Source organism: Perna viridis, chromosome 9, assembly GCF_037379345.1.
Source record: "Perna viridis isolate PV_CMFRI_1.1 ecotype Kerala chromosome 9, ASM3737934v1, whole genome shotgun sequence".
NCBI lineage: Eukaryota > Metazoa > Mollusca > Bivalvia > Mytilida > Mytilidae > Perna > Perna viridis.
In genome coordinates this window covers 39,604,593-39,630,822 of record NC_142453.1, presented here as the reverse complement: position 1 = coordinate 39,630,822, position 26,230 = coordinate 39,604,593, and the positions used below count along the sequence as shown (strand labels likewise).

At 32.6% G+C, this 26,230-nt stretch overlaps 1 protein-coding gene and 1 pseudogene across 2 annotated transcripts in view; one reads left to right on the top strand and one right to left on the bottom strand.

Moving 5' to 3' along the window:
• LOC148608467 (uncharacterized) overlaps positions 1 to 26,230 on the top strand; it is a 28,324-nt gene that overhangs the window by 1,154 nt on the left and 940 nt on the right. For both annotated transcript variants that reach the window (XM_088546745.1, XM_088546746.1), the window contains exons 2-30: positions 540 to 613; positions 2,919 to 3,011; positions 3,473 to 3,666; positions 4,079 to 4,125; positions 4,954 to 5,132; positions 6,061 to 6,177; positions 7,264 to 7,339; positions 8,175 to 8,260; positions 9,286 to 9,446; positions 9,802 to 9,938; positions 11,031 to 11,286; positions 11,523 to 11,615; positions 11,983 to 12,106; positions 12,602 to 12,678; positions 13,130 to 13,241; positions 14,568 to 14,660; positions 16,841 to 16,924; positions 17,291 to 17,360; positions 17,931 to 18,004; positions 18,482 to 18,606; positions 19,317 to 19,432; positions 20,493 to 20,602; positions 21,411 to 21,558; positions 22,099 to 22,268; positions 22,789 to 22,871; positions 23,440 to 23,506; positions 24,694 to 24,864; positions 25,407 to 25,667; positions 26,007 to 26,192. In XM_088546745.1, the coding sequence (XP_088402871.1) occupies positions 611 to 613; positions 2,919 to 3,011; positions 3,473 to 3,666; positions 4,079 to 4,125; positions 4,954 to 5,132; positions 6,061 to 6,177; positions 7,264 to 7,339; positions 8,175 to 8,260; positions 9,286 to 9,446; positions 9,802 to 9,938; positions 11,031 to 11,286; positions 11,523 to 11,615; positions 11,983 to 12,106; positions 12,602 to 12,678; positions 13,130 to 13,241; positions 14,568 to 14,660; positions 16,841 to 16,924; positions 17,291 to 17,360; positions 17,931 to 18,004; positions 18,482 to 18,606; positions 19,317 to 19,432; positions 20,493 to 20,602; positions 21,411 to 21,558; positions 22,099 to 22,268; positions 22,789 to 22,871; positions 23,440 to 23,506; positions 24,694 to 24,864; positions 25,407 to 25,667; positions 26,007 to 26,192 (3,513 nt within the window). In that variant the 5' untranslated portion in view covers positions 540 to 610. The remainder of the gene's footprint in view (positions 1 to 539; positions 614 to 2,918; positions 3,012 to 3,472; positions 3,667 to 4,078; positions 4,126 to 4,953; positions 5,133 to 6,060; positions 6,178 to 7,263; positions 7,340 to 8,174; positions 8,261 to 9,285; positions 9,447 to 9,801; positions 9,939 to 11,030; positions 11,287 to 11,522; positions 11,616 to 11,982; positions 12,107 to 12,601; positions 12,679 to 13,129; positions 13,242 to 14,567; positions 14,661 to 16,840; positions 16,925 to 17,290; positions 17,361 to 17,930; positions 18,005 to 18,481; positions 18,607 to 19,316; positions 19,433 to 20,492; positions 20,603 to 21,410; positions 21,559 to 22,098; positions 22,269 to 22,788; positions 22,872 to 23,439; positions 23,507 to 24,693; positions 24,865 to 25,406; positions 25,668 to 26,006; positions 26,193 to 26,230) is intronic.
• Positions 14,770 to 15,427, bottom strand: LOC148608468 (uncharacterized; annotated as a pseudogene).

Sequence of the window (26,230 nt, the reverse complement as noted above, 5' to 3'; positions counted from 1 at the left end):
AAATATGTTTGCACTTTTCATGTTTGGGCGTCAAATTTACGACAAAGATATGTTCTGTTCTGTTTTATATGTACATGTATTTCTCAATCAAAATTTTTTTTTACACTGGATCCTAAATTTGTTAACATTTTCAATCATCAAGTGACATTAGATTGTGTATCATGAATTTATCATAATTACTGTAAACATATTAATTTTCGCAGTTGTTAATTTTTGCAAATTCTGTCAAGTGAGCATAATCACAGGTATCAAAAATGATTAGCGTTATATAGTGTTAAAAATAATTTCGCATGTACCCTTTTTCGTGCTTTTCTGTCCTTTTGTGTCAAAGAAGATTTTATCATTGAACAAACTTAAATCAGAATATGTTTTCCTTGGTATCAGTCATCATAATTAACCAACTAAAGCCTGAGACAATGATTCCATCAAATCTTTTAAAATTCACAGCAAATACACAACATTTTGAAAAGAATTTGCTTTATAACGGTATACATGTACCAGTCTCAGTAAGATCCTGAATTGTATTTTGTATATTACAGGACAATGCATGTACATGCATGTGTATGAAAAAGATGAGGCTCTTTTTTGAAAATGTATAAAATATTTTAAGATGGTAAGTACAAAATCTTTCAAAGTATTAGAAAATAAATTCATGTATGATGACAGTGTTTTTCTTTATCGTTTTATGACAATCTCAATATTACATGTAAGTTAAGCACTCCAGCTAAGAATCATGCAAAATGTGATTCATGGGTAAAAAGCCTACATATTTTTATTTTTGATATTTTGTTTGAATTGCCATAGTAAACAGAAGTTAATATTCACTTTTTCATATAACCCATATTTTTAGCAAATAAAAATTATATAGGATGCACTGTAGATTTCAAAATTAAGGGAGATAACTCTGTAAATGACACTCAAATACAACAGTTTGTTTTGTTTGTTGGGGTTTAATGTTCGAGCAGCAATATTTCAGCTATATTCAGACGATGAACATGAAACGGGTGATAAAATGAACATGAAATGATGATGAAATGAAAAACGGGATGGGACACAAGGACAGTAGGGTCGACAAATTTTGATTGCCACTAGAAAAAGGGAGGGATGGGTAAAGTTGGGCAATTTTGCATCCTGTGGCGGAGCGCAAAGGTTCCTACTCCTATCGAATACCACAGTAGGGTTCTTTAACGTGCGAGGAACGTGGCATCTTTCCCAACACGGTGCACCACTATGGTTTGCGGTCAGGTTTTCCGTATTATAGCCTGACAACCCCAGCATGTAACACGCCAGGGGTACCCCATTCCACCACCTGGGGCACACATCCCAGTTGCTCTGTGGGCAGAGCGCCCTAGCCCCTGGCTAGGGTTCTGAGCACTATTTAGTCGCCTTTTATGACAAGCTTAGCGCTGCTGCAGGCCTATTCTTTTAACACCCGGACCTGCACGGGGCCAAATACAACAGAATCTATTGAATTTTCAGTATTGATTATCTCTTAAGAGCAGGCAGATTTGAATGAATAGTTACACATTTCATAGTATATACCCATAAAACAACTTAATTACAAAAATAAAAAATGTAGCCATTTTTATGGGGTGTATCACATTTTTTAGGTTTTTGATGACTTATAAGGCTGACTTTATAGCTGATCTGATCAGAAAGAAAGAATATTGTTTAGCTAGATCCTTCAATCTCAGTTTACGCTATATAGATGACGTGTTATCTTTAAACAATCCTAATTTCGGGGATTTGGTACATTGCATCTACCCAAAAGAACTTGAGATAAAAGATACTACAGACACTGTGAAGTCAGCCTCATATCTTGACCTACACTTAGAAATCGATGGTAAAGGAAAACTATTGACCAAACTTTACGACAAACGTGATGACTTTTCATTCAGAATTGTCAACTTTCCTTTCATCTGTGGCAACATCCCTTCGGCTCCTGCGTATGGAGTGTTCGTATCACAACTCATACGTTATGCCAGAGCTTGCCGGGACTATGCAGACTTTTTGTATCGCGCTAGAACTCTAACAAATAGGCTTCTGGAACAGGGTTATGTTGCTACAAGATTGAAGTCATCACTACAGAAGTTTTATGGTCATCATCATGAACTCGTGGATCATTATGGTGTATCCATCAGCACCATGAAAACTGATTTATTCAGCGGGTCATAGTTTTCTTTTCCTCGTTTGTCTACCCCGGACTTTACTTTTTATGAGCAACTCGGCGGGTGTTTCTAGAAAAGCAGAGGACGCTTACCCTACCGGTGCACCTGGTCCATGCGCCCAGTTTTTAGTGGAGTCCGAGTTGCTCATTTGCTTTTGTTACTTTGTATGTATGATTTTAGTTACTTTATGTTCTTTGTTGTGTATATCTGTTTTCCATGTCTGGTGTTTGTCCCTGGATTACATTCTTTTGATTACCGCTATAACCTTGGTTCCCTTGATTACTCTTACAAAGATAACTACTTAATAGTTCATGACACATACTTAAAATGAAGTGAGAAACAAGAAAGACTTAAACGAAGAAGTATAAACTGGCACAATCCTGATCAAAATTAATAATTTTGTCTTAATATTTAGTGTCTTTAATTTTCATTGAATAAGAATGTAGAACCTGTTTTTGAATTATTTGACTGCAGTGGGTTTGCTGAATGGAATTAGTTTCTGTCCTCTTGCTTGTATTCCTTTAATGGGGCCCCTATATTATAAACTAATGACAGATCCTTTGACTTCGCAATTTGTTTATATTATTGATAGTTAATAATAATCTATTTCTTGTACCTGTTAATGGAACATGAAATACTAATGTTACCCTTGCCTCCCAATCAAATTACAATTCATTGTTTTTTCTTTTAATTACGGCCATATGCAACAAACTTTTATAACTGTATGACAACTATATATATTACAACTAGCCTGCTGGAGCACGTTATAAACCTGGTAGTAGGAAGATACCCAAGAGGAAACCTTCACCTACAGAATCAGAACAGGGTTCTATAGCTGGAGAGGTGAGTCATTAAATAATCTTTTGTAAATTGCTGCTCAATCATTTGTCTGTTTGTCTGTCCTTTCACATTCTACATGATAACTTGAGAAGGCTTTGGAGATCAACTTTTAAAGTGTGAGATGTGTTGATATGATTCCCTTTAGTCTTTTTCTTTTTTGTGCCCTTCTCCAGTGACAGGGGATGTATGAAATCTGTTATTGAATTAACTGATTGTCTGTAGAAGGAAAATGTATACAGAAGCTTCTGATTGACTTAGAGTAAATAACTCCTTAGGCTGTACTAGCAAAGTTTACATGTAGCTACACATTAAGTGAATTTTTTTATGACTAAAAATTTATAATTAATACTTAAGGCAAAAGAATGAGAAAAAAATATAAATTGAGAGATATATTTGGTCTATACTTCATGTACACATAGGAGATGATATCTATGGAATTTAATTTGATAAAAATCTATTTTTAGGTTTTGCCACGAGCTACATACCAAGCCCCTGAGGGATACAACACACCACTTATCAGACAGTTTAGGGAGTATCTAGATAATACAAGCCTTGAAGAGAACTTTAAGGACCTGATCAAGTTACTGTTAGATAGAAATGAGTTACCCTATAACCCCTATCCTGGATTTGTTATGCGATTCAGACAATTTGCTGAAAGGTTGGTTGTGATGGATGGTTCATTTATACCCCAGTATAACCTGTAAGAGAATGAAGTCAATTAGTATTGTCATACTAAAACTGAAAGGTCCATTGTTAATTAAAAAAAGTCTCTGAATAGCAATCATCCTCCTACTTTCAAAATTTATGTGTCTGCTCTAAAAAAATGAAAGCTATCTTTATCACAAGTACATACATTTATATCTCAGATCAATCTTCACAACTAACATTCCAGTTCACAGACCTGAAATACATTTTTCAGAAATTTTTATATAGTGACTGTAGTAGTTAATTTTACAGGCCCACCTCCGTTTTGACAAGCTTTGGGCCATGGACTACTGCTTAACTGTTTAACTGTCAGTCTCACAGTATATGCCTGCAAGAATTTACCTGTTCTTTTTTTTTATCTACAGATTTCACATGGAACAGCTCAATGATGAACAGATCCAACACAAACTCAGTGAGTTAAGTTTACTACTTTTATATTTTATATTTTCCTTTTTGACATGTGAGTGCTATTCAGTTTTGATCATATCTGTCTGTTCATCCATCAGTCAAAGTTGTTTAATTTCACGACAATAATAAAAGACCTGCTTGAATAAACCATGTCAAATCACAGTCTTTCGGAGCAAAGAATGTATTGAATGAACAGTTCAAAGTTGTCACCTTCCTTTTTCATTTCAAATATTTGGAATGATTGATGTATCTGTAGTTACTAGATCAACTTGGTCTAGTTTTATCATAAATATATATATAGATTTCTTTCAGGAAAATTTAAGTAAAGTGGTTTTTTTTTTCCTTTTTACCAAGTTATGCAATATAACAAGTTTCGGACAGTTTATAAAAAAAATGTAATTTGTCCCAAAGTTGGTTAGGTAAGTTTAAATTGGTCAAAATTAAAAAAACGTTTTAAATGAAATTGATTTTGAATTAAGATTTTCCTTAATCAAAACTTTATTTAGTTAGGGATCAATTGAATCATGGACTGTAGACCTTAATGATGTCACAGTTCCACACTAAATTGTAGAAAATAACTTATGTTATCCAAAGAGAACCAACCATTATCACAAACCTTTTTACAAATCAAATTAGTTTATTATTACATAATTTGTGATGGTTCACCCATACTTATACCCAAGGATGAACCTCCACACTGTGTATTCTATGAAGAGGTAATTTACATGTAATTATTTTTACCAACTAAAATACTTTGGCAGTTTTTTTATGCATTGCTAATAACTCACTTGCAACCAATTTTAAAACTAACTCTTGTACAACATGATTACAGGAAATGCCTTGAAGGAGACTTTCTTACCATACCTTTTCACTGTTAAGAACCACAACACTGTATGGGGACTATCCAGTGTACTGAAAGTCATTAATCCGCAGGCACTGGCTAAATATAAATGGCTGATAGATGACCTTACTCCTCATCCAGAAGATGTCTTGTCTTCTGGGGATTACACTGTTAGTATATGTATTTAGGAAATAGGAAGGAAAAGCTGCTCTCTAGTTATCTTTGTTACAACACACTAATATTTTATCCCTCCTATGGGGTATATACATGTACATGATGTAGTGGTGCTCATGCTTATGTTATTCATGGTTTCAATATGATATATAAACAATGGCCTAACCAAGTCTGTTCAAACTTAAACACACTAATATGGACTACAAAATATGGTACATGTTTGGTAGCTGTGTATTTTGATATAACTATTAAGAAGTGATGGACTCTTAATTTTAGAAAAGGAGGACTTCCAGGTATGCAGTTGTATCTCTTATCTCTTATCTCTTATCTATTTTGAATGATCTTTATAAGTTTGAACAATCATGTGAAGAATGAAATCTTGTTGATAAAGGAGTTACATTGTTATTCATGATGGTACAATGTTAAATTGGCTTGGCTTGTTCTTTTTTTATCTTTTGTGTAATTTGTTACATGTTCTATGTATTTTTACCACAAATGTCTCCTCTTTTGACACTGTAATACAGGTTGTATTGTTATATACCCCTCTACATGAAGTGCGAGGTATTATGTGATAACTTCCAAAAAATTGTGTGAACATCCATCTGTCAGTCTGTCTGTTCTCCCAACGGTTTCCAGATGATTACTGATAACTTGAGAATGATTTAATGATATTTTTTCAAACTTAGAACTGTTGTTTAGTACCATAAAATAAGGTTGTATTCAATTTTCAGCAAAATCCAAAATACAGTTTTCGAGTTAGGACATTACAAACGTTTTGAAATCCCCTTTTTTTCTCACCTTTACATGGTGGGGTACCACTTAATGTTCGATTAATACCCTTTTTTTTCAATGAATTTGTTAAGAATGTTGTGATTTGGTTATATTGACAGATATTTCTGATTTGTTTTTTCCTGTTTATTATAGAACCAAGTAATGTTAGCATTAGTAGGACCTTGTGTATTTGACGGTACATTTTACCCACAAGTCCACAATGTAACGATAAGAAAGGAATACCTTATATCAGGAGAGGATGTCCAACAGGTATAACTTTATTCTCTTATATTTAACTCTATAGTCCATAGAAACTTTTATTATAATCAAATGCTCTGAAAATAAAATGTTTTTCTTTGTATGCTGTAATTCATGTTTTGTCTTGAGCCCAGAATTTGAAAAACCTCTGAAAGAACCTAATCAAATAAGTATTACATAGCATCAATGCTGTAAATTTTACATTAATTCCTGATCATATCACTTATACATTTTTTTTTTTATCTTTTCCACATTTTTCATGACAAGTTATTCGGTGATGTATCAATCCTTATAATAATCAGACACTACCAATGAGTTAATATAAGGTGCATGAAAAACCATCAAACAATTCTTTTTGGTCTTCATACAATATATCTGTAAGGAGTAGCCCTGTGCAGGTCCAGGTGTCAAAAGAATATGCCTGCAGCAGCGCTAAGCTTGTCGTAAAAGGCAACTAAGTAGTGCTCAGGAACCTAGCCGGGGGCTAGGCGCTCTGCCCACAGAGCAACTGGGATGTATGCCCCAGGTGGTGGAATGGGGTACCCCTGGCGTGTTACATGCTGGGGTTGTCAGGCTATAATACGGAAAACCTGACCGCAAACCATAGTGGTGCACCGTGTTGGGAAAGATGCCACGTTCCTCACGCGTTAAAGAACCCTGCTGTGGTATTCGATAGGAGTAGGAACCTTTGCGCTCCGCCACAGGAGGCTAAATTGCCCTACCCTACCCATCCCTCCCTTTTTTTAGTGGCAATCTAAATTTGTCGACCCAGTTTCCTTGTGTCCCATCCCTTTTATCATCCATTTCATTTTCATCGTCTGAATATAGCTGAAATATTGCTGCTCAGACATTAAATCCCAACAATCAATCAATCTGTAAGGAGTAAATGATACATTCAACTTAAATGAACCAAATCTATGATCTATGACTTACAAAGTTCAAATTTAAAATTCAATACATATAATTTAAGGCGTATTTTTGGATATTGTTGGTTCATTTTAAAAGTTGATATTTCTGCTACAAATTCCAGATTTTGTGGCCATTGTTTTTTCTATCAGAGGTATTTGATAATGAATTGTATATTTGTTTACTTATCAGGGAGTATCAATTTATGTCAATTCTTTAATGGCTGAGATTGACAACATGTACAACAACCAAAGACATATAATGTTAGGTATGTATAATACATCTACATTGTACAGTACATCTATATTATACAGTCCATCTACATTGTACAGTACATCTACATTATACAGTACATCTACATTGTATGGTACATCTACATTATACAGTACATCTACATAGAGTATTGCTATGTTTACTTCATTGATTATTTTTTTAATTTTTTAATGGAATCTTCATTGGCACACAACATGATTGCATGCATCACTGGTCTTATGGAAGTGCCTTGATTACAGAAGGTCATGGGTTAAATCATTACCGAAGTCATACCCAAGACTTTGAAATAAAATTGGTAGTCGCTGTTTCTGTGTCAAGCATACATAAAAAGATAGAGTGAAGACTGATTAGCTCAGAGTCATGGTGTATCTGATTGGTGTGTCAAAAATTGTTCACATGAAAATCATTTGAATTGACCTTTACATGAAATTCACTTACATGTCACATGAATTTCATGTTAAAGCTTATTTCACCAGAATTTTACTTGAACTCTGTCATAAATTTATTTGCTCAGTTCAGGTGAAAATCATGTGAAATGATTTTGCTTGTGTATGATTTGGTTTTATTCAGTTTTGGATCAAACCAACAAGCTTCCACACTCAAGGTAATAATATTAGAATGCTAAGGCATGACACTTATGGTAAAAAATCTAAAGAGAATTGTGATGACTTCCTTTACAATTTTTGTGATTGTTTTTTTTAAGCTATATAATATAGTGAAATGCAATGAATCACCCTTACTGCTCTTCATATTTTTTATTAACAAATTCTTAAAGGTTTTGTGTATGTTTCTTATTGCTCTGACCCTTTATTTTGTTGTTTCTTTTTTAGGTATTAACATTCCTTATTCTAATGAGGAATATCCTGATGTTACCATGTTTGAATTCTGGGACCCTGACAAAATACAAGGTGATAAGGTTAGTACCCTTGATCCTTAGGAAATGACTGTTATACTGTTTTTGGTCTATGAAGAAATAATCACAATCACATGGTGCACACTGGATAGCAGATCATTTTCAAGTGTGCACCACACATCTTTAGGTAATTTCAAATAGACCGAAAAATATAACACATAATCATTCCCTATAATTTAATTTAAGTATCTGAATTTAACGAGTATATCATAATAAATGTTGATGATATCACAGTTACATTACAAAATTTGGTATATGGGATGATGGACAAACTTTTTATCCTATTAGAATATAAAAATAAGAGATTTGGAATGATTGCCAATGAGAGAGTCATCGACCAAAAGCCAAGCAATTCTACAGGTCACCACAGTCTTCAATGATGGGCAAGATCAATACCATAAACATGATAAAGCAAGCTGTAAAAGGCCAAATGAAGTGAAACTATTCATAAAAGACTAAAATTGACCTAATTTGTAGAAAAAACGTAAAAGAAATAACAATGAACCTAAATAAACAACCACTGTACTACAGGTTTCTGGCTTGGGACAGGCTTATAAAGAATGTGGTGGGAAGCTTTTTATTTCTGAAATTAAATAATTAATCTTAACCAGAATTTTTTATTATTTTTGAGAGGTTTGGTTGAGGTGATATAATTATCACTATCTTTGCAGTAGACATTCGAATGCACTAATTCTTACAAACAAAAACTAGAGTTATTCTTCTCATGCGGCTGGATATTTGGTATGTTCTGGGTTCATTAAAAATTACATGTAAGTATAATAGAATTACCAATTTTAACAACAAAACTGCAAAATAATCAATCCTTGAAAAACAAATTCAATAAAAAGATACAATACATGAATTTTTGGTACAAAACAAAATTTTCTTTCCATTTTCTAAGATGGATTCAAGCATTTTTATAGGATTTTTATAAAGTATCTATAATCTTGAGGTTTTGATCAAAAAGCACATTTAACACATTTACTTGTTCTATTTTAGTAACAATTTGTTTCCTTCATTTTTTTCAGGATGAGTTCTTACAGATAGTAAGTGACACAGTTGTCAATAATAGATATATACATATGGAATGTGTATTCAGAATCAGCCCATATCATCCACAATATATGAGAGGGACGATACAGTTCTCATTAAACTTCCTAGAGATTAAAGATGACTTGATTGAAGAGGGGTAAGTGTGTGCTGTATGATGACAGTACTTAAAAAAATCATTTTCCATCTGAATTAGCTAGATGAAGGACAGTATAGATGTTTTGAAGTTTATAAAGGTTCTAATTCCTTTTGAATTGATGACCACACCGTGTACCCTTGCTTCCAATATTTAGAATGTCCAGATTAATTTCTTGTCAATGGAAAATATCTTCAAATTAAAGAATAACAGATCTACTCATTGTTTGTATAATCCTACAATTGAAGTTGGAAATTCGCCTACTTGTATAAATATACTTCAAAACGACAATGATTTGTATAAACTATTCATTTAGCTGTAGAATGGTTAGATTGTAAAGGTTTTCTTTCTTTGCCAGACTACAGAGTTTTGCTGAATATCCTATGGCATCTCTACATGAAGGTGTGTTCCTGAACAAGACTCACGGAGAAGCTTACCTGTCTATATTCTCTCCAACAGTAGAACAATATGATGACCAGTCAGCTAGATCTCCTAGTAAGTTATATCTATGGCAGTATTGGGTGTGTAATTTTTTTATATTTTTTGGAAACATTGTAAGTGTTGGAGGATAAGTAAAAAAATGCTTTGATGTCTTGAAGGAAGTAAGTTATCTTGCATCTTCATTGTATTTTGCTTCTGAGTTGGTGCCTTTTCATTGCCAAAAAAAAAAAAACGCAGTCCTTTTCACAAAATGTCATAAGTATAAAATTAGTCGTAATTTAGTTATGACACTATATTAGCTCAAAGTATTATGATGTCATAACATATGACTAATTTTACACTTCTTGTGATAAAGACTGCTGCTTATGTTTCATTAGCTTTAGGCCAACTGTTTAATTGAGATGGGATCAAATTATCAAATGATAGTACACATGTTCATTAGCATATGACTTTTAACCAATATATATCTTTTGAAGCCAGTCACATTTGTAGAACTAACCCATATTCTTCTTATTCTATGAGCCATTACTTTTACGAGCAAAAACGATAGTCATTTAATTAATGTTTTCAATTTTGAAACTGTTGTGCCACATAACAAACTTTCTTTAAGACAGTATGAACCACAAATCAGTTTTTGGTTAGAATAAATAGACCTTTTTGTGGTAATTTACACTTCCAGGAGGTAGGGCTTGGGTAGAACAAAAGAGTTTTCCCCACGGAAGTATTTTTGAAGCATGCTCTAAGCATGCTCATCGCCTTAACCACCATTTGCACAAAAGGGTCTATTGTCCACATTTTGTTATGCAAGGATCATTAACTGGGTCACAAATTTGAAATTATCCTTGTCATCCAATTTCCTTTTACATTAAAGTCAAAATTGTGATTTAAGTTATAATTTTAACATTATTTACTTTCTTATTATTTGCTTCACAGACTTCTGATAAATTCATGTTACTGAATGCTTTTCAAGTACCAAACTAGAATATTAAAAAATTAAGGAAACCAACCTGTAGAGGGCTTGTAACCTGACAAATCAAATGAATTCTTGAAATATAAAGAGAGTAGATATATATGATTTGTATTTGTCTGGAAACTAATCATGCCAAGTTTGTCAAAAATGAATGGAAAAAATATTCATATTTACAGTACCAGAGAGTGGAAAGACAAAGGGGAGGTCTCAGCCTGCCCCTAGTCGTGCTAACAGTCGTTTAAGTCAGATAACTGGCAACACAAGAAATCGTAAATTCTCAACAAGCCAAGGCAATGATCTTACAAAGATACAACAGCATGTGTATGACAGAATGGAACATATCAAACCTCAAAAGGTCAGGATTGACGGATTCCGTATCGGAGATGAGACAACTTATGGACCATTTGCTTGGCAGATAACTACACCTATAAAGTAACTACATTGTATTTGTGCTTAATTATTTAAATATTGAAGTTTGTTGATGCAAATCTTGGCTGAAAATCAATCTCTTAATGTAATAATTGGTAGATATGTTTTCTTACTAAATCTATGCTGATTTATTGACAGGAAATAGAACAATACACAAATGTTATTTCTAGTTTGGTTTTTATAATGGATCAATGTTTTTTGTGCAATTAATAATAAAAGAATAATTTTCTTCTTTCCAGAGCTTATCTACAGAAGAAAATGGCAAGCCATCACATGCATGCTGAACTGTTTGAAGCGTTGCATTGTGGGATATTATTGTGGTTACTAGATAGGTATGGTATTTATTGACAACAAAAAAAAACAAACACATATTCTGTCTGTCCTTCCTGTCAAATTCAATAGATCACACAACAAAGTGATACATGTGTAGTTACTAAATGTTCCATTTATTACACACTTGGCCAGAAAAAGCTCTTAACACTTGCTACAAGACTCTTCCTAATTTTTGGTCTTTATTTCAAGTTAATTTGAAAAAATATTCTATGAAGTAAAAGGCCTCCAGAAAGACGTTTTATCATAGAAGTCTTATCAGTAACTTACTATAGGATATTATTTTAATTTCTATTGAGGGAATTGTAGCAAGTCAAATAGCTATTGTATGTCATCAGTCTTAATACTCACCTGGACATATATTTACAGGGAGGCTTACAAGCCAGAGCTGACAGTGGAAATGTACAAACTGACACACAGCACAGCTGGGGCATTGTATGCTATTATGGAGCAGAATAAAACTCTCAGATATATATTTAAAGCTTTTCTCAATGTAAGAATTTGATTTCGAAACTTTTAAGAATTTGTGAAATTCTTTAAAATGCCCATGTTTTCCGACTGGGTATGTGATTGTTTGATTTGATTGTATCATTTCCTTCACCCTGATTGCACTCCTTCAAGAGAATAAATGTTTGTATTATCAAGTTGGTTTTGCACCTTATCTAAAATAAAGCCAAACTAAAATGGCATTATCAGTCTTACCAATAATTTGAAACAAATGCTTGACAGTTTGGCTCTAGGACATTTCGTACTATTACAATTCAGACAGTGTATAGGAATGATTCAAACAAAATTAGAAGCTAATAAGAATAACATAACAGGGCTGACAAAATAAAAGGTGGTATGAATTTATGTTTCAGGTTCAGGTTTCAACTATCTCATAAAACATATGTGAACATAGGTCTTTCAAAAATGAACAATAGTCCTTTGGTTTTTGGACCTTTCTTTCAACATGATTTCCTGAATTATTGGTACTTTATTTTCACAGTTACAGGAAGTAGGACCAATGAGAGAATACCTTGCTCTTTACAGAGAATCATTTGTACACCTCTTTCTCAGTAATCTGTAAGTATCATATTTTGATTTAAGGAACAGCAATCTCAAGAATTTATTTGACCACTTCATTTTAAAAGAGAAAGAATTTATGGAACAAGTTTTTTCTTGTTACGAAATATTTTTTAAAAATATTGATGGGAACTTGAAATTTGAATGGTACTAAAAAAATTAAGAATTTTTTTCAAATCAAATGAAATTTAAAAAGTACCAAGGTACTTGTCAAAGAGTAATCAAGGGAACCAAGGTTATAGCGGTAATCAAAAGAATGTAATCCAGGGACAAAGACCAGACATGCAAAACAGACACACACTACAAAGAACATAAAGTAACTAAAATTAAAGAACTGAAATAGGAAGTTTCTTTTTGATTATCCTGTTATACTGAAAAAATCATAAGTTGCTTGACTGTATTCCTTTTTTAGTGTATGCAAATGTTTCCTTTTTATTTTTTTTATAAACAGGTATGAGAGAAGTAATGAACAGCTGACGGTGGGAAAGGTAGCTGTGTCACAGCTGGATGATCTCATGCCCAGTAACTTTGTACAGTTTGGTTCATATGATCACGTACAAGTGGTAGGTCTTGTGAAGTTAGACTCAAGTTATAGTTCACTAGTATTTTGTAAGTTATCACTATGTTCAAACAGTGTTTTTTTTTTAATTTCCTGCTAATTATAAAAGTTACCTTACCCTTGCCATATACTTGTTTGATTTGATAAAAAGTAGTGTGTTTGCAGTATCGTGTGGTAAATGATCATGTCATCTCAGTGGAAAGTAGACAGAAAAAATTGATTATACTTGATATTTCTTTTTTCTCCAAAAAAAACAATATATATACTTAAATATATTGTAATTTTTATATAAAAGTGACATGATTTGAAACAAGAGTCTCCCAGGAGCGTGAATCACTCACCTGGTTAATGTTTTGCCTTTCAAGGGCTATAAATTGAACAAGGAGTTGTCCAACAAGTTTGACTAAAGAAGATTTTGGTAGGGATTATCATAAGCATCATTTCATCAGTTGAAAGTTTCCTTCTTTTTATCAGTTTTCAAAATATTGGCCAAAAATTGTAAAAAAAAAAGTCATCTTTCAGCTTCCAAGGGCAATAACTTTTACAAGGAGTTGTATGACAACTTTGATCCCTGGAGACTGTTGTAGGCTTTATAATAAGTATCATTTCAGTGATTGAAAGAATTTGGCTAAACCTAATGGTTTTAGAGGTAATAAACTTCTGACTGACCCCTATGTTCTACTTTTAGTAGTAGTGGCCATGTTTTTCAACGATCAAAAATCCCTAAATCAGTTCTATAAAAATACCCTAAGGAACATCCATACCAAGTTTGATTCCAATTGGTCAAGTAGTGTCAGAAGAGAAGATTTTTGAAAGAAATAACATTAAAAATTGAAAAAAATGTAAAAAAGGGGCAATAAACTCCATTGCAACAGGGCTTAACAGATTAAAATGATAATTTGACCACAGATAGATCTCATCATGCTGAACACATTTACCCATGTCAGAATTTGACTAAATTAAGTGGTTTTGGAGATGCATGCAAAAAACTACTGTCTGACCACTATGGCACTATGGTCTATTTTTAGTAGGGGCAGCCATGTTTTTTGACGGATCAAAGATCCTTACTTCTATGCAGGATAACCACAAGGAACATTCGTACTAAATTAGGTTCCAATTGGTCAAGTAGTGTCAGAGGGGAAGAATTGCAAAATTGTAAATGACAACGACAATGGATGCCAAGTGATGGCAGTAGCTCACTTGGCCTTAAGCCAGGTGAGCTAAAAGGTTATCTTGCTCAATTTCATTCCCAATTTATCATAGGATTGATATTAACTCAGGTGACTTTCATTTTAAAATCTTTCAGTCTTGATACTGTGTTTATTTTCAGACTTTAAAAACTCTGAAGAATTTAAACTGGTACTGTATGTCTTTGTTACTACAGCTGTCAGAAGATTGTTTGAACAGGTGCCCGGTTTTCAAGGTATATAAAAATAACAACTGGTACTTGTTAAAATGTTCATTATTTGTTTTATTTCGTAAACTAATAAATGATTCCTGAAGTGATGAATCCAGAAAATGTAGACCTTCCATCAGGAAACATGTACTGCCTACACCACTTGTTTTTATGGAAGCATGCTCCCCTTTCTTCATGTTAACAACAATAGATTGACTGGCAGAGTTGTTGTAATCATCAGGTCCAGCATGATTTCTTCCCATGACTTTCCCATTATGTCAAGATATGTGGGGACATGTTTCCCTTTTGTAGTGGTTATAGTCCATGAAAATGAATAGAGGCCCTCAGTAGGTGCTGTAAAAACTGCTTTACTTCCATCATATGCACTTCCAGCATTGACCAGAACTTTGTCAAATACCACTATTGTGTTAGTAGCTATATTCTGTAGAGTTTGGGAGTTGTGGGCAAGGAATCCAACTCTTGTGACTGCTATAATAAAGCAACAAAGTACATATACATTCTGTAAAAAGTCTGATGTTTACTTAGTTCTTAAACTCTTTATATTTCATGAGGTAAACACAACTCCATTATAATAATATTGATTTAATGCTCTGAAAGTATAAACAAAGTCACAATACCTTTATGATATCCACTCCTACAGTTACAAATTCGATCATTTTGTTCCACAAGTTTCAGCTAAGACTGTACCCTTTTCATCAGATCTGCATTTCTGGAACATGTTCTGTGTCCATTCACCATATAAAACATGCCCATGAACAATATTAAATACATGCACTGAAACAGAAGTCATAGGCAGTGATGTTGTCAAATTTTTATACAATGTGTGCAACCAGTATGAATAGTAATGAGGAATGCACATTTCTTTATACAAATGTTAGGTTATGATATCTCACAAGTTTACTGATTTATGTCAGATCTTTGATGACTTTTTGCAATTTTAATTTTTTAAATAAAGAATTCAGAAAATTAAGATAGGGTAAAAACACAAAATATTTATCTTCTAAAATATATTACTTAAAAATATGTATTCACTGTTTAGCTTGTAGGTTTGGTTGTTTCATGTCAACTATGGTCAACTTTCGATACATGTTTAAGCATTGGTTTTTAACAGTATCACAACAACTTCTTTTGCCCTTTCAATTGTACCAGCTTCTGGATTAGCCTTTATGATATAATGAATGCTTCACAGGAAAAAATGTACCATGCTTTTTATGCATGTAAAATATGCATGTAAAACACATGGTGTAATTTTTCATTTATTGAAAAAAATATTGACAAAAATGAAAATAAAGCAACTCACTTCAAGATAGGTTTGACTCCTGTTGAACCTGGAGATTGGATTGTTCAATATGTTTATCCCATGTTACATGTAACTTATAAAAGAATTGATTTTGTAATTTTTATTGATTTATAATTATAATACCATATACAATGTTGCATGCCAACTGCTGAAAATCTGACAAATATCAGAAACAGTACTGATGTGTTGACATTTTAGTTAAAATCATTTTCATTGTTTCATGCATTTTGTACAAACATGATAGACTCCATATGGCTTCAGTTTCTGTTCATATATCTTGGTTCATCTTTTAAATATTTTTGCAGAATACATGTACGTATTGCACTTAATTAAAAAAAGATGCCTCCATGTTTATTCAAAAAAAAAGAAAATGTATCCATAAAACAGAGATATCCTTGCTATCCTTAAAATTCAACAAAACTGAAAACAAAATTAATGTGAATACCTATTGAAACTATTTATTTCCAAACCCAATCTGAGTTGCTAAGATCTTTATGAAGAAATTGATGAAATCCTTTAAAAGCCACAAAAACAATAACTGGAAAACTGGGCAGAAAAGATTACACTCTGTATATGTATTTATTTTTCCACAGAATTAGTTTAAAAAATAGTGCCATAATTTCTTATCATCACATGCCTATTTTTCTAATTGTTAAAGGACACTTTTACAATGTTTTGTGTCAGTTTACATAAAAAATCTCAAAATGACACGTCCCTCAAGTCCTTCCTCTTAACTTCAACTAATCAGTTCACTTTGATTTGAAGATACGAAGAAAACTCCAGATTTAAGGAACGTCTCAACTTAATATTTTTTATAACCCAGGTTATAAATGTTTTCTTGAACCACAGAATCAGATTGTAGGTATTATCTTTTTGTTATTTTTAGGATATAATGATAACTATGAAAGCGACGTTTCCTGATGTGATACCACAGCCATTGACAAGACAAAGAGACAGGAAAGATCCAGCGGTAAGTTACTTTACAGTTAGATGTCAGTATGTATGTTAAACATGTATGTTTGGTTGATCAACTGTGAAATATTTTGACAGTCGGTTAGAACTATAGAAAAATCTACTTTGTAGTATCTCTCCTTTGTCTGTTACATGTGTTAGGTGTGACTGTGATTTAGCATCAAATACCTATTCTTGTTATATCAATTTTAATAATCCTCATGTATATAACAAAACCCTATTGATTTCAAGGTCGAAGGTCGAGATCATGAGACATTTATACAGGTTGAGAAGATGCCATGTTTCGTGCATTGTTTTTTACTTGTGTCCTCTTGTTAAGTTTTCAATATGCAAATTGATAATACAATGCTTAATATATTTTTAGGGAGTTAATATGGAGACAGATGTAATACATGGTTTAGAAGATGAGAATATAATAAACCATGAAAGACTAGGTATAAAAATGTTCAGCATACCAGAAATTACATATTGGTATGGAAACAGTTTACGGTGTTGTTTCCTTGACTCCTGGTTTAAAACAGGAATACTGCGGTCAATTAACAGGAATGAACATTTATTTTCAAGGGAAATTGCATGTTTATTGTAAAATATTTTATCATTATCATAATTATTTAGTGGTTCAATCAGGATAAATTGTCTCTATATGTTGGACAAAAATTTTGCTTGCTGTAAGCATATTGAATAATAAAATATTGGATATTATGTTGATCTTGTACAAACCAGTATCTGCTTGATGTGAACAGCACTTTGTTTAAACTTAACCCTTTGTATATAAAAAATCAAAAAAAAAAAAAATGACCACATTACATCATACTTGATGTATATACACAGATAAAAAATGTTCCTGTAAACAAGAAGTAAACCATGCATTTCCTAGTGGATAACACCATTACTATGTCCAGCATCTCTCCAATCTATTGTACACAGCACAATTTTCTGTGAGTAGGTATTATTTTGCAAGATGAATCACATGCAATCACGTATATATCTAACCTTTATTACAGCGATAAATGTTGAAGAATGTGAAGAAAGAGACTCAGCTCCCAGAACTATAACCAGGGAATCTGTGTATCTCAGAGTAGGTAAAACTTTCTATAGTAAAAACAAATTATCTCCTGAGCTTAAACTGTCTTTTTTCCTGTTTTGAAAGGTTTAAAACTAATGTTTTACCAAAGCACAGTTTCATGATTTGAAAGTTGGTCTTTCTAATCTTATAGTTTATTTAATATACATTTGAATCATTTTCTGATGGATATAATATGAGATAAGGGCTGTCTTAAGTTCAAATCACATAAAACTTTTTTACTCTTATAATGAAGTCAAACTATTATAGTGTGTGCTGTGCTGTGCTGTGCTGTGCTATGATCATAATGTATCAAGTCAATGTCTAGATTCTGATAATTTTTAGCTATACTTTAGGTCATGTTACTGTTAGAAAATTCCCCAGTAGAACCCATCATATACAATATACTAGATCTGAAACATATTTTATATTTTTTATATTTTTCAATTTGCTGATGGCCTATATAATACAGGTTAATCTATTTATTTGCAGTACATGATAGATACCCATCTAGATGAGTCCTGGCATCAGTACCTCACAGAGCTTGTGACAGGAGAATTCTTCCCACCTAACCCATATCCTAGACTTGTGTCAATATTCAGACAGAATGCAATGAGGTAAACCATTACACAACCTCTGAAACTTGAGTTTGGGTGTTGATTCTTTGTTCTAAAAAATACCAAACCTTGATAAAGATAAAATATAATTTATGTCTGGCACATTGGAGTGGTAGACAAAATATCTGTGATTATTTTTCTGAAACACTTTGTGCTTGTTTTATGTTAGCACCTGTTTAACCTTTGAAAACTTTGTTAGTTTAAACATATTTTATTTGTAATAAACAAAATAGATCAGACACCAGTAAAATAACATACTTATGAAGTCTTCTCCTGAAATAATGATAATTACAATAAAGTATAGGCATACAAATTCACTAGTATTATTTTTGTTTTACAAAGTTAAGAGGAGACTTTGTTATGTACCAGTATACCTATTAACCATTTACCGGGTTGTCACCTTCCTTGAGCCAATGATTGTTGGTTCCTTTCTAGTTTTATGACTAGTTTTAACAGACATTGCTCACAGTAAAGGTCAGGTTAACTCTAACAGAATAATGAAGTGTTTGAATGAAAGAGTAATCAAGGGAACCAAGGTTATAGTGGTAATCGAAAGAATGTAATCCAGGGACAAAGACCAGATATAGAAAGCAGATATACACAACAAAGAACATAAAGTAACGAAAATCCTACTGAGATTTTTTAACTTTCAGTTTTTCTTAATAAGCCATTGCTTTTGTAAGTGGCTTCATCTTTGGTTTAAATTTTAGGATGGACCTGTGTTTTGAGAGAGACAATGTAATCACAGAGAATATTGTTAATACCAATGTTCAGCTTGTGGACAAAGAGAACTTTATATACAGTATTCCAGGCATAGAGGCTTATGGTTAGTATCTCTTAAATATGGTATAGACAATAGATTTCTGATATAGAGAAGCACAACATTACACTGTTCTTGTGGTTTGTCATTCTGTGTGTACAATTTGTTCTTTGTGTATTGTACAATTGGTTCTTTGAGTGTTGTACAATTTGTTCATTGTGTATTGTACACTTGGTTTTTGAGTGTTGTACAATTTGTTCTATGTGTACTGTACAATTGGTTCTTTTAGTGTTGTACAGTTTGTTCGTTGTGTATTGTACACTTGGTTCTTTGTGTGTTGTACAATTGGTTCTTTATGCATTGTACAATTTGTTCTTTGTGTGTTGTACACTTTGTTCTTTGTGTGTTGTACAATTGGTTCATTGTGTTTTGTACACTTGGTTCTTTGTGAGTTGTACAATTTGTTCATTGTGTATTGTACAATTGGTTCTTTGTGTGTTGTACAATTGGTTCTTTGTGATTTTTACACTTTGTTCTTTGTGTGTTGTACAATTGGTTCTTTGTGTTTTATACAGTTGGTTTTTTGAGTGTTGTACAATTTGTTCTTTGTGTGTTGTACAATTTGTTCTTTTTGTGTTGTACAATTAGTTCTTTGTATGTTTCACTGGTTTCCACCTTTGTTATTACTACTCTGCCAAGACTTCAATATTGATCAGGACTCATGCTTAAGTACAAATCTCTTACTATTCCTGTTTTTACAAAAGTATACAAAACCAATCTTAGTAATAATTGGTAGTATTTGGATTAAATCCCAAAATCACAATTGAATTTTTTATCAAAGGATGTAAATAGGAAGATAAAAGAAAGATGTCCAATAAAATATTAATAACATAGTTTAAGCCTTAGGTATCACACAGTGTACAGAAAATGGCAAAGTCACTTTTAAAATATATAATCTCAGGAATGAAACGTGGGTCGGTGTTTCTGTACAAAGACAACTGAATGCCGACAGTATTGTTTCTGTTCATTTTTTCCTGCTCACTATAATATACTGAGTAAATGTTTCAGTGAAAATTATTTTACTTAATGATTTGTAGCATATGATAATGTACTCTTTACTTTATAGGAACCCCCAGTGCTTTAGAAGTATTAGACACTGCTATATATCTAAACCTTAGCCAGATTGTCTCAATGTTTACACAACAAAACTATGTACAGAGGAAAGGGCCATACAGGGTAAGTATTACAGTACTACTTAGTCCACAATAGGTTGTGGTCAAGGCTGCATTACAATGACATTTAAGAGTGAATCATTATACCACTCACTTGCAAAATGGGGATATATTGTAATAGGGATGTGCGTCCGTCTTTCCTTCCTTCCTTCCATTACAGGGGGGGGGTACCTTTTTTTTTTTATCTGTTACTCCTCCTACACCTCTAAATGGAATTGAATGAAACTGTCCCAGAATTTTTTCATCATCCACCTTCTGTTTCAGATTTTAATCCAAATCAGTATGGAGGTCAAAAGGTGCATGTGGGTGTGGGAGTATAAGTTATTGAACATTTGACGCCGTTTTTTCAGTTTTTGAGTGTAGGAAAAGATACTAAAGGTTTACAATTATTGATTTAATTTCATGTTATTCTTTTACTGGTATATATTTGGCTGAAAGAATGGTATCAAAAAATATTTTTCTTAATGTTGTTACTTTTTTGTAGTGTTTCTTGACATGTGATATATAGTTATCTTTCATCTCATTATATATTTCCTACTGATATTGCCACCCAAACAAATGTTTTCATATTTTAACACTATCCTGCACACATTAAAATTCAGTGGTCGAAATCACAGAAAATCGTAAGTTTAAAATTTGTCATCACAATGATATTTTATTACATGACGTCAGTACTTGTAACTGCTTTTACTCTTTTGATTCTTTGGGAAATTGATCATGACTACAGGTGTTTTGAATTGCATGTTGATATTTATGATCGCCACAGATTAACTTTAGTGTATGTTAATCCTGTTATATTTTTCTTATTTCAGGTTGGATTGTGTTTAGCTTTGAGTGGGCCCAGTATAATGTATGGTAAGATGCAGCCATATCTCAATGAAGTAGAACTACATGAACACTGCTATATTATGGGACCGCCCGGCTGTCAAGGGGAGGCAATCCAATTGTTTGCAATGATAGGTAGTTACAAAGCACAGTGATATATCACATGAAATTAACATGATTTTCACATGAAATTTACTTAACATGAACTTTGTGTGAAAACTTAACATTAAATTCATGTAAAGGCTTGATTCATATCAATTTAACATGAGTTCATTTGCAAATTTTGCTCAATTCAGGTGAAATTTATGTGAAAATGTTGTGAAATAATTTTACTAGTGGATGGCAAGAAACTTACTAATTGTAGTAAGATTTACTGATCATAGAACACTACAACTTAAGCAAATACTGATATTTCTGATCACTTATATGTGTGGCGACTATAAATACAGACAATATAAAGAGATAATTCATGGATTAAGCAGGCCAGCCATATCTATTTCATGTATTTCAAGGCTTGCAATAATGGAAAACTATTTTTTTATGAAATAGCTGATTTTTTAACCACATATTTGTATGGAATATGCAGACTATAAACTAAACAAAATTAGGCAACCAAGAGAAACCTTTTAGACAGCTTAAATACTGACCTAATGGAATGCAATTGACATTTTACAGTACAAAACTACATGGTTGATCTGATACAAAGGAACATTATACCTGTGGCGGGGATATACTTTGGTGAGAGTTCTACCAGATGGACATGGGAAGATATACTGACACTCAGGGCTGGATTTATATCAGAATTCTCTACCATTTGTAGCAGAAAAGAACCTATCTTTATGAAGGTATATGTTGTATCTATATCATTCCATTTCATCACAGCTGTTTACGGTCTTTTCTAATGGTTATTAGTCTGATGGTATTGATTGTCAAAATTGATATTGGATCTGTGTTTCAGAAGTTGTGACTTTGCTTCTGTGAGCTGTATTATAGCACATTAAATCTCTGGCTCAGCTTAACAGACTGGTACTTAGCAATGTATGTTCAATTGATGAACATGCTTGTCTAGAAATGCATGAATACCTGCAATTTAAGTCACAAGGTTTTACATTAATGTCAACTTGGAAGCTGTATCAATCTGGGTTTTTATGATTAACAGTTCTACTTTGTAAAATCTGCCAGAATATTCTGCACCTAACATATTGGTAAAACATTGTTGCATGTAAAATGTTAAGAGGTTGAAGTTGAATAATATAGGAATTCTCTACTGTCAAACTACAAGAAAGAGAATATGTAGAAAAAAATGTATGTGACAGTTTTGGATCAGAATAAGTTATTCTAAGATTTTCTTTAAATCTTTTTCAGGCTTTTGTATTGATGGACCAATGGAGATATGTTCCTGTGAGGAAGTATTTCCTACTGCACTTTATGACTGATGACGAAATAGAGTAAGTTGAAATCTTGTTCTATTTATTTATTTTTACAATGAAAGAGATGCAGAATTCAGATCTATTCATGTCATTCTATACCACTACCTGCCTGTCTGTCTGTATGCATGTGTCTAGCATCATCTCAAAATTGCTGAAAGGAATTTTAATTTATTTGGTACAAATTTTTAATAGCAGAAAGTTAACTATGTTTTTTTTTGTTTTTTAAACTGCTTTCCATTTTTTTCTGTTAGATATATGGAACGTTAAACATTCAAAAGGTGACTGGGTGATCATGTGCTTGTATCACAGCTGTTTAATTTAATTCCTTATTGTTACAATATTTAGACCCAATATTTACAAGAATCTGTGATATCAAAGGCATAATGAAGATGGTCACACTTTTGATATAATATTGCAGATTCCTGTAAATATTGTATCTTTCTCTCAATTAAGAAAAGTTGTGTTTGAATTTATAGTTATTTAGTAATTTTTTTCTTGTTTTTCCTTTATATTCAGTATATAATCATAGATAAAACTTGATGAAGGCTCAAATAATTCAATTGTAAGCAATTCTTTCCATTTTCAGAGGAGAGTTATTTTTCCCAGACAACCCAGTGGCTTTTTACCAGAGTATATTTCAAAGTAAAGACAGGGTAAGTAATAGGGAGAGTTTAACACATTTAAAGATTCAGGACCTAAATTTATCATCTTCAGACAATAATAATAAATATCTCTTGAAAACATGTTCGCGGGTATTAATTTTCACTGTTCTCAAGGTTGAAGAAATTAAGTTTTTCAAAAGTCTCGGCAGTGTGTGATCTCTCATTTGATCAGTTATTTTACCGTTAATATTTCAATGGAATTAATGAGGGCCGTTATTACAACATTAACAAACTGACAATTGTACATTATTTTGTCTGGCCATTTTTTAGTGTATTCTTATTTAAAACTAAAACGAACTTACTTTATTGCCCAAGCCATAGCTAATTGTAGGGTTTAACTTTTGACACTTTATTGCCCAAGCCATAGCAAATTGTAGGGATTAACTTTTGACACTTTAATTCCATTTTTACGGATTAACATTTACCTGACAGTTATCAGCATGTGTAAAATGGTTCTCTTTTATTAGTGATTACCTGTAGTGTGTGTTAAACACCAACATTTTGTTCTTTTTGTGAATAAAATGTTTGCACAGTATTTATTTCTTTGATGTAACAGGTTCTCTGTGGCCATTCATGCAAATATGTTAACAAGATCATGAATTTAGAAATTATAACCCACATGATTTTACCATATATGTTTTTGTAATAGACTTAGTATAAATTTATACTTGATTGCATTGAATGATATGACCCTTACACAAAACGACATTTCTATTCAACATTGTGGAAACCATGATTATAACAGTAAAAAAAACTTGGTAATATGATTTTATTTTTGCGTTCTTGAGGCAACCACAAAAATATAAAAAATTAGTATATTGCGAACATTAATATGTTTACAGTACATATCATTCACAGGCCAGGAGTTGACTTTTATTGGCTGCATTATTAGATATGCCCAATATGGTAGAGATATCAAAAAGTGGTATAGCTGATACTGCTGAAAATGTCACTTCTGTAAAGTGACATAAAATACAAGTGGAAAGAACAGAAATGCTCATTGATCACAAGATTAAAGCATGACAATTCAGCACATTTTGATTAAGCAAAGTGCAAGAGTAAATAAATCATTGCTGGTATGTAATGTTGTGCCTTCTTAAATAGTAGAAACCAATTACATGTATTATCAAAGGTATTTTGCTATGTTATTACATGTAACTCCTAATGTGCTGTTTCAGGCAGCTTTTCACTACCAAAATGGTGGACCCAAACAAGGTGTGAACCCTATGACAGGCCCAAATGTAAAGAATGCTGTCCGCCATCTGGACTACATGATGACAGCTTCCAAGATACGATGTGAATGGATGACAGTTCACAGAGCCCTTCTACTGAAAAGTCTTATACAACAGGTACTGGAGTCGTGAGATATGGTGTTTCCCCGTATATGACAGTCTCAATAAAATGTATAGTAGAAAGTTAATACCAAAACAAATTATGTCAAGGTTTGATAATGATTTTTACCAGAATTTTGTGGTAATCTTTGAATATTCCAGATTTTTAATGAAGCAAACTGATCAATAGAAATGTTGAAATCATTTGAAATTACATCAAATTGTAAATCAGATTTCCTAAGATCATAACAATACCCATATAACATTTGTATAATACATATCTTCGAAGCGATGTGTAAATCATTGAAATTATAGTAGTTCCATAGACAAATCATTAGAAAGAGGATGGGGGTACTTGTGTTACACATTTTCATAAATGTGTATGTAATTCATATGTGCGGCAATATTATATGTAGGATGTTGAAATCTTTTATTTAATAAGGTAACAGTCACCTCTGTGCTCAGGCAATGTAGCTATGTCCATGTTCTACACATTAACAATGGTTTACAGGATCATGCATGACTACCTTAATAAAAACTGTTTCTGTTTCTGTCCATAGAATGACATTCACATTGGTGAGACTTGGAAGATGCTTCACTCAGTTGCAGGACATGTAGAGTATGTTATTGGTCTCATAGACTCCATCCAGGACTTAGTTCAACTCATTATAGAGTACAAAGATTTCCTCACGAAGTATGACTCCGCCCCCAATACCGCAGCAAGTCAGAGAACACGACCTACACAGTCTAGAGGTCGAACAGGTCAAACAGCTGATTCACACAAGGGTCGGAAAGTGAATACCTTACTGCCAAACTTTCAGGTAGGTTTTATGTCTTACCAAAATGAACTGTTTTAAAACGTAACTATGAAAAGTCAAATCTGCTTTAAAAGGCATCTCTTTCAGCCAAAATTTTTCTCCTTAGCTATGATTAAGTCAACTTTATCCTGTAGTATTACTAACTATATCATTCTTCAAAATGAACCTGCTTTTAAATTTTATTAAAATGTTACTGTAAACTTATTTTTTTATGTCTGAAGGGCAACCTTAGAATACATTTACTTTAAGGCTGAATTGTGTTAAGAAAGTCAGGTTTGAATGTTTTCCATCAACTGATTTATTAATGCATTATGCTGTATTTGTCTGTTATTGTATCACCAGAGCCCAATAGATGAGGGTATATTTGGGCAAATGTGTATGGTGTTTCATAGACGGTTGGTTGAGTTGTGTAAAGGGAGGATAACTCTTGCCAGTACAGCACTAGCAGATTTTGTTAAAGCCAAACTGAAAACAGCCATTGAAGAGGATCCCCACCTGGACAACTTCTATTTTGCATATGAAGATCAGGTCAGTAAAAATATGTCTGTTGTATTTGAGAAAATAAC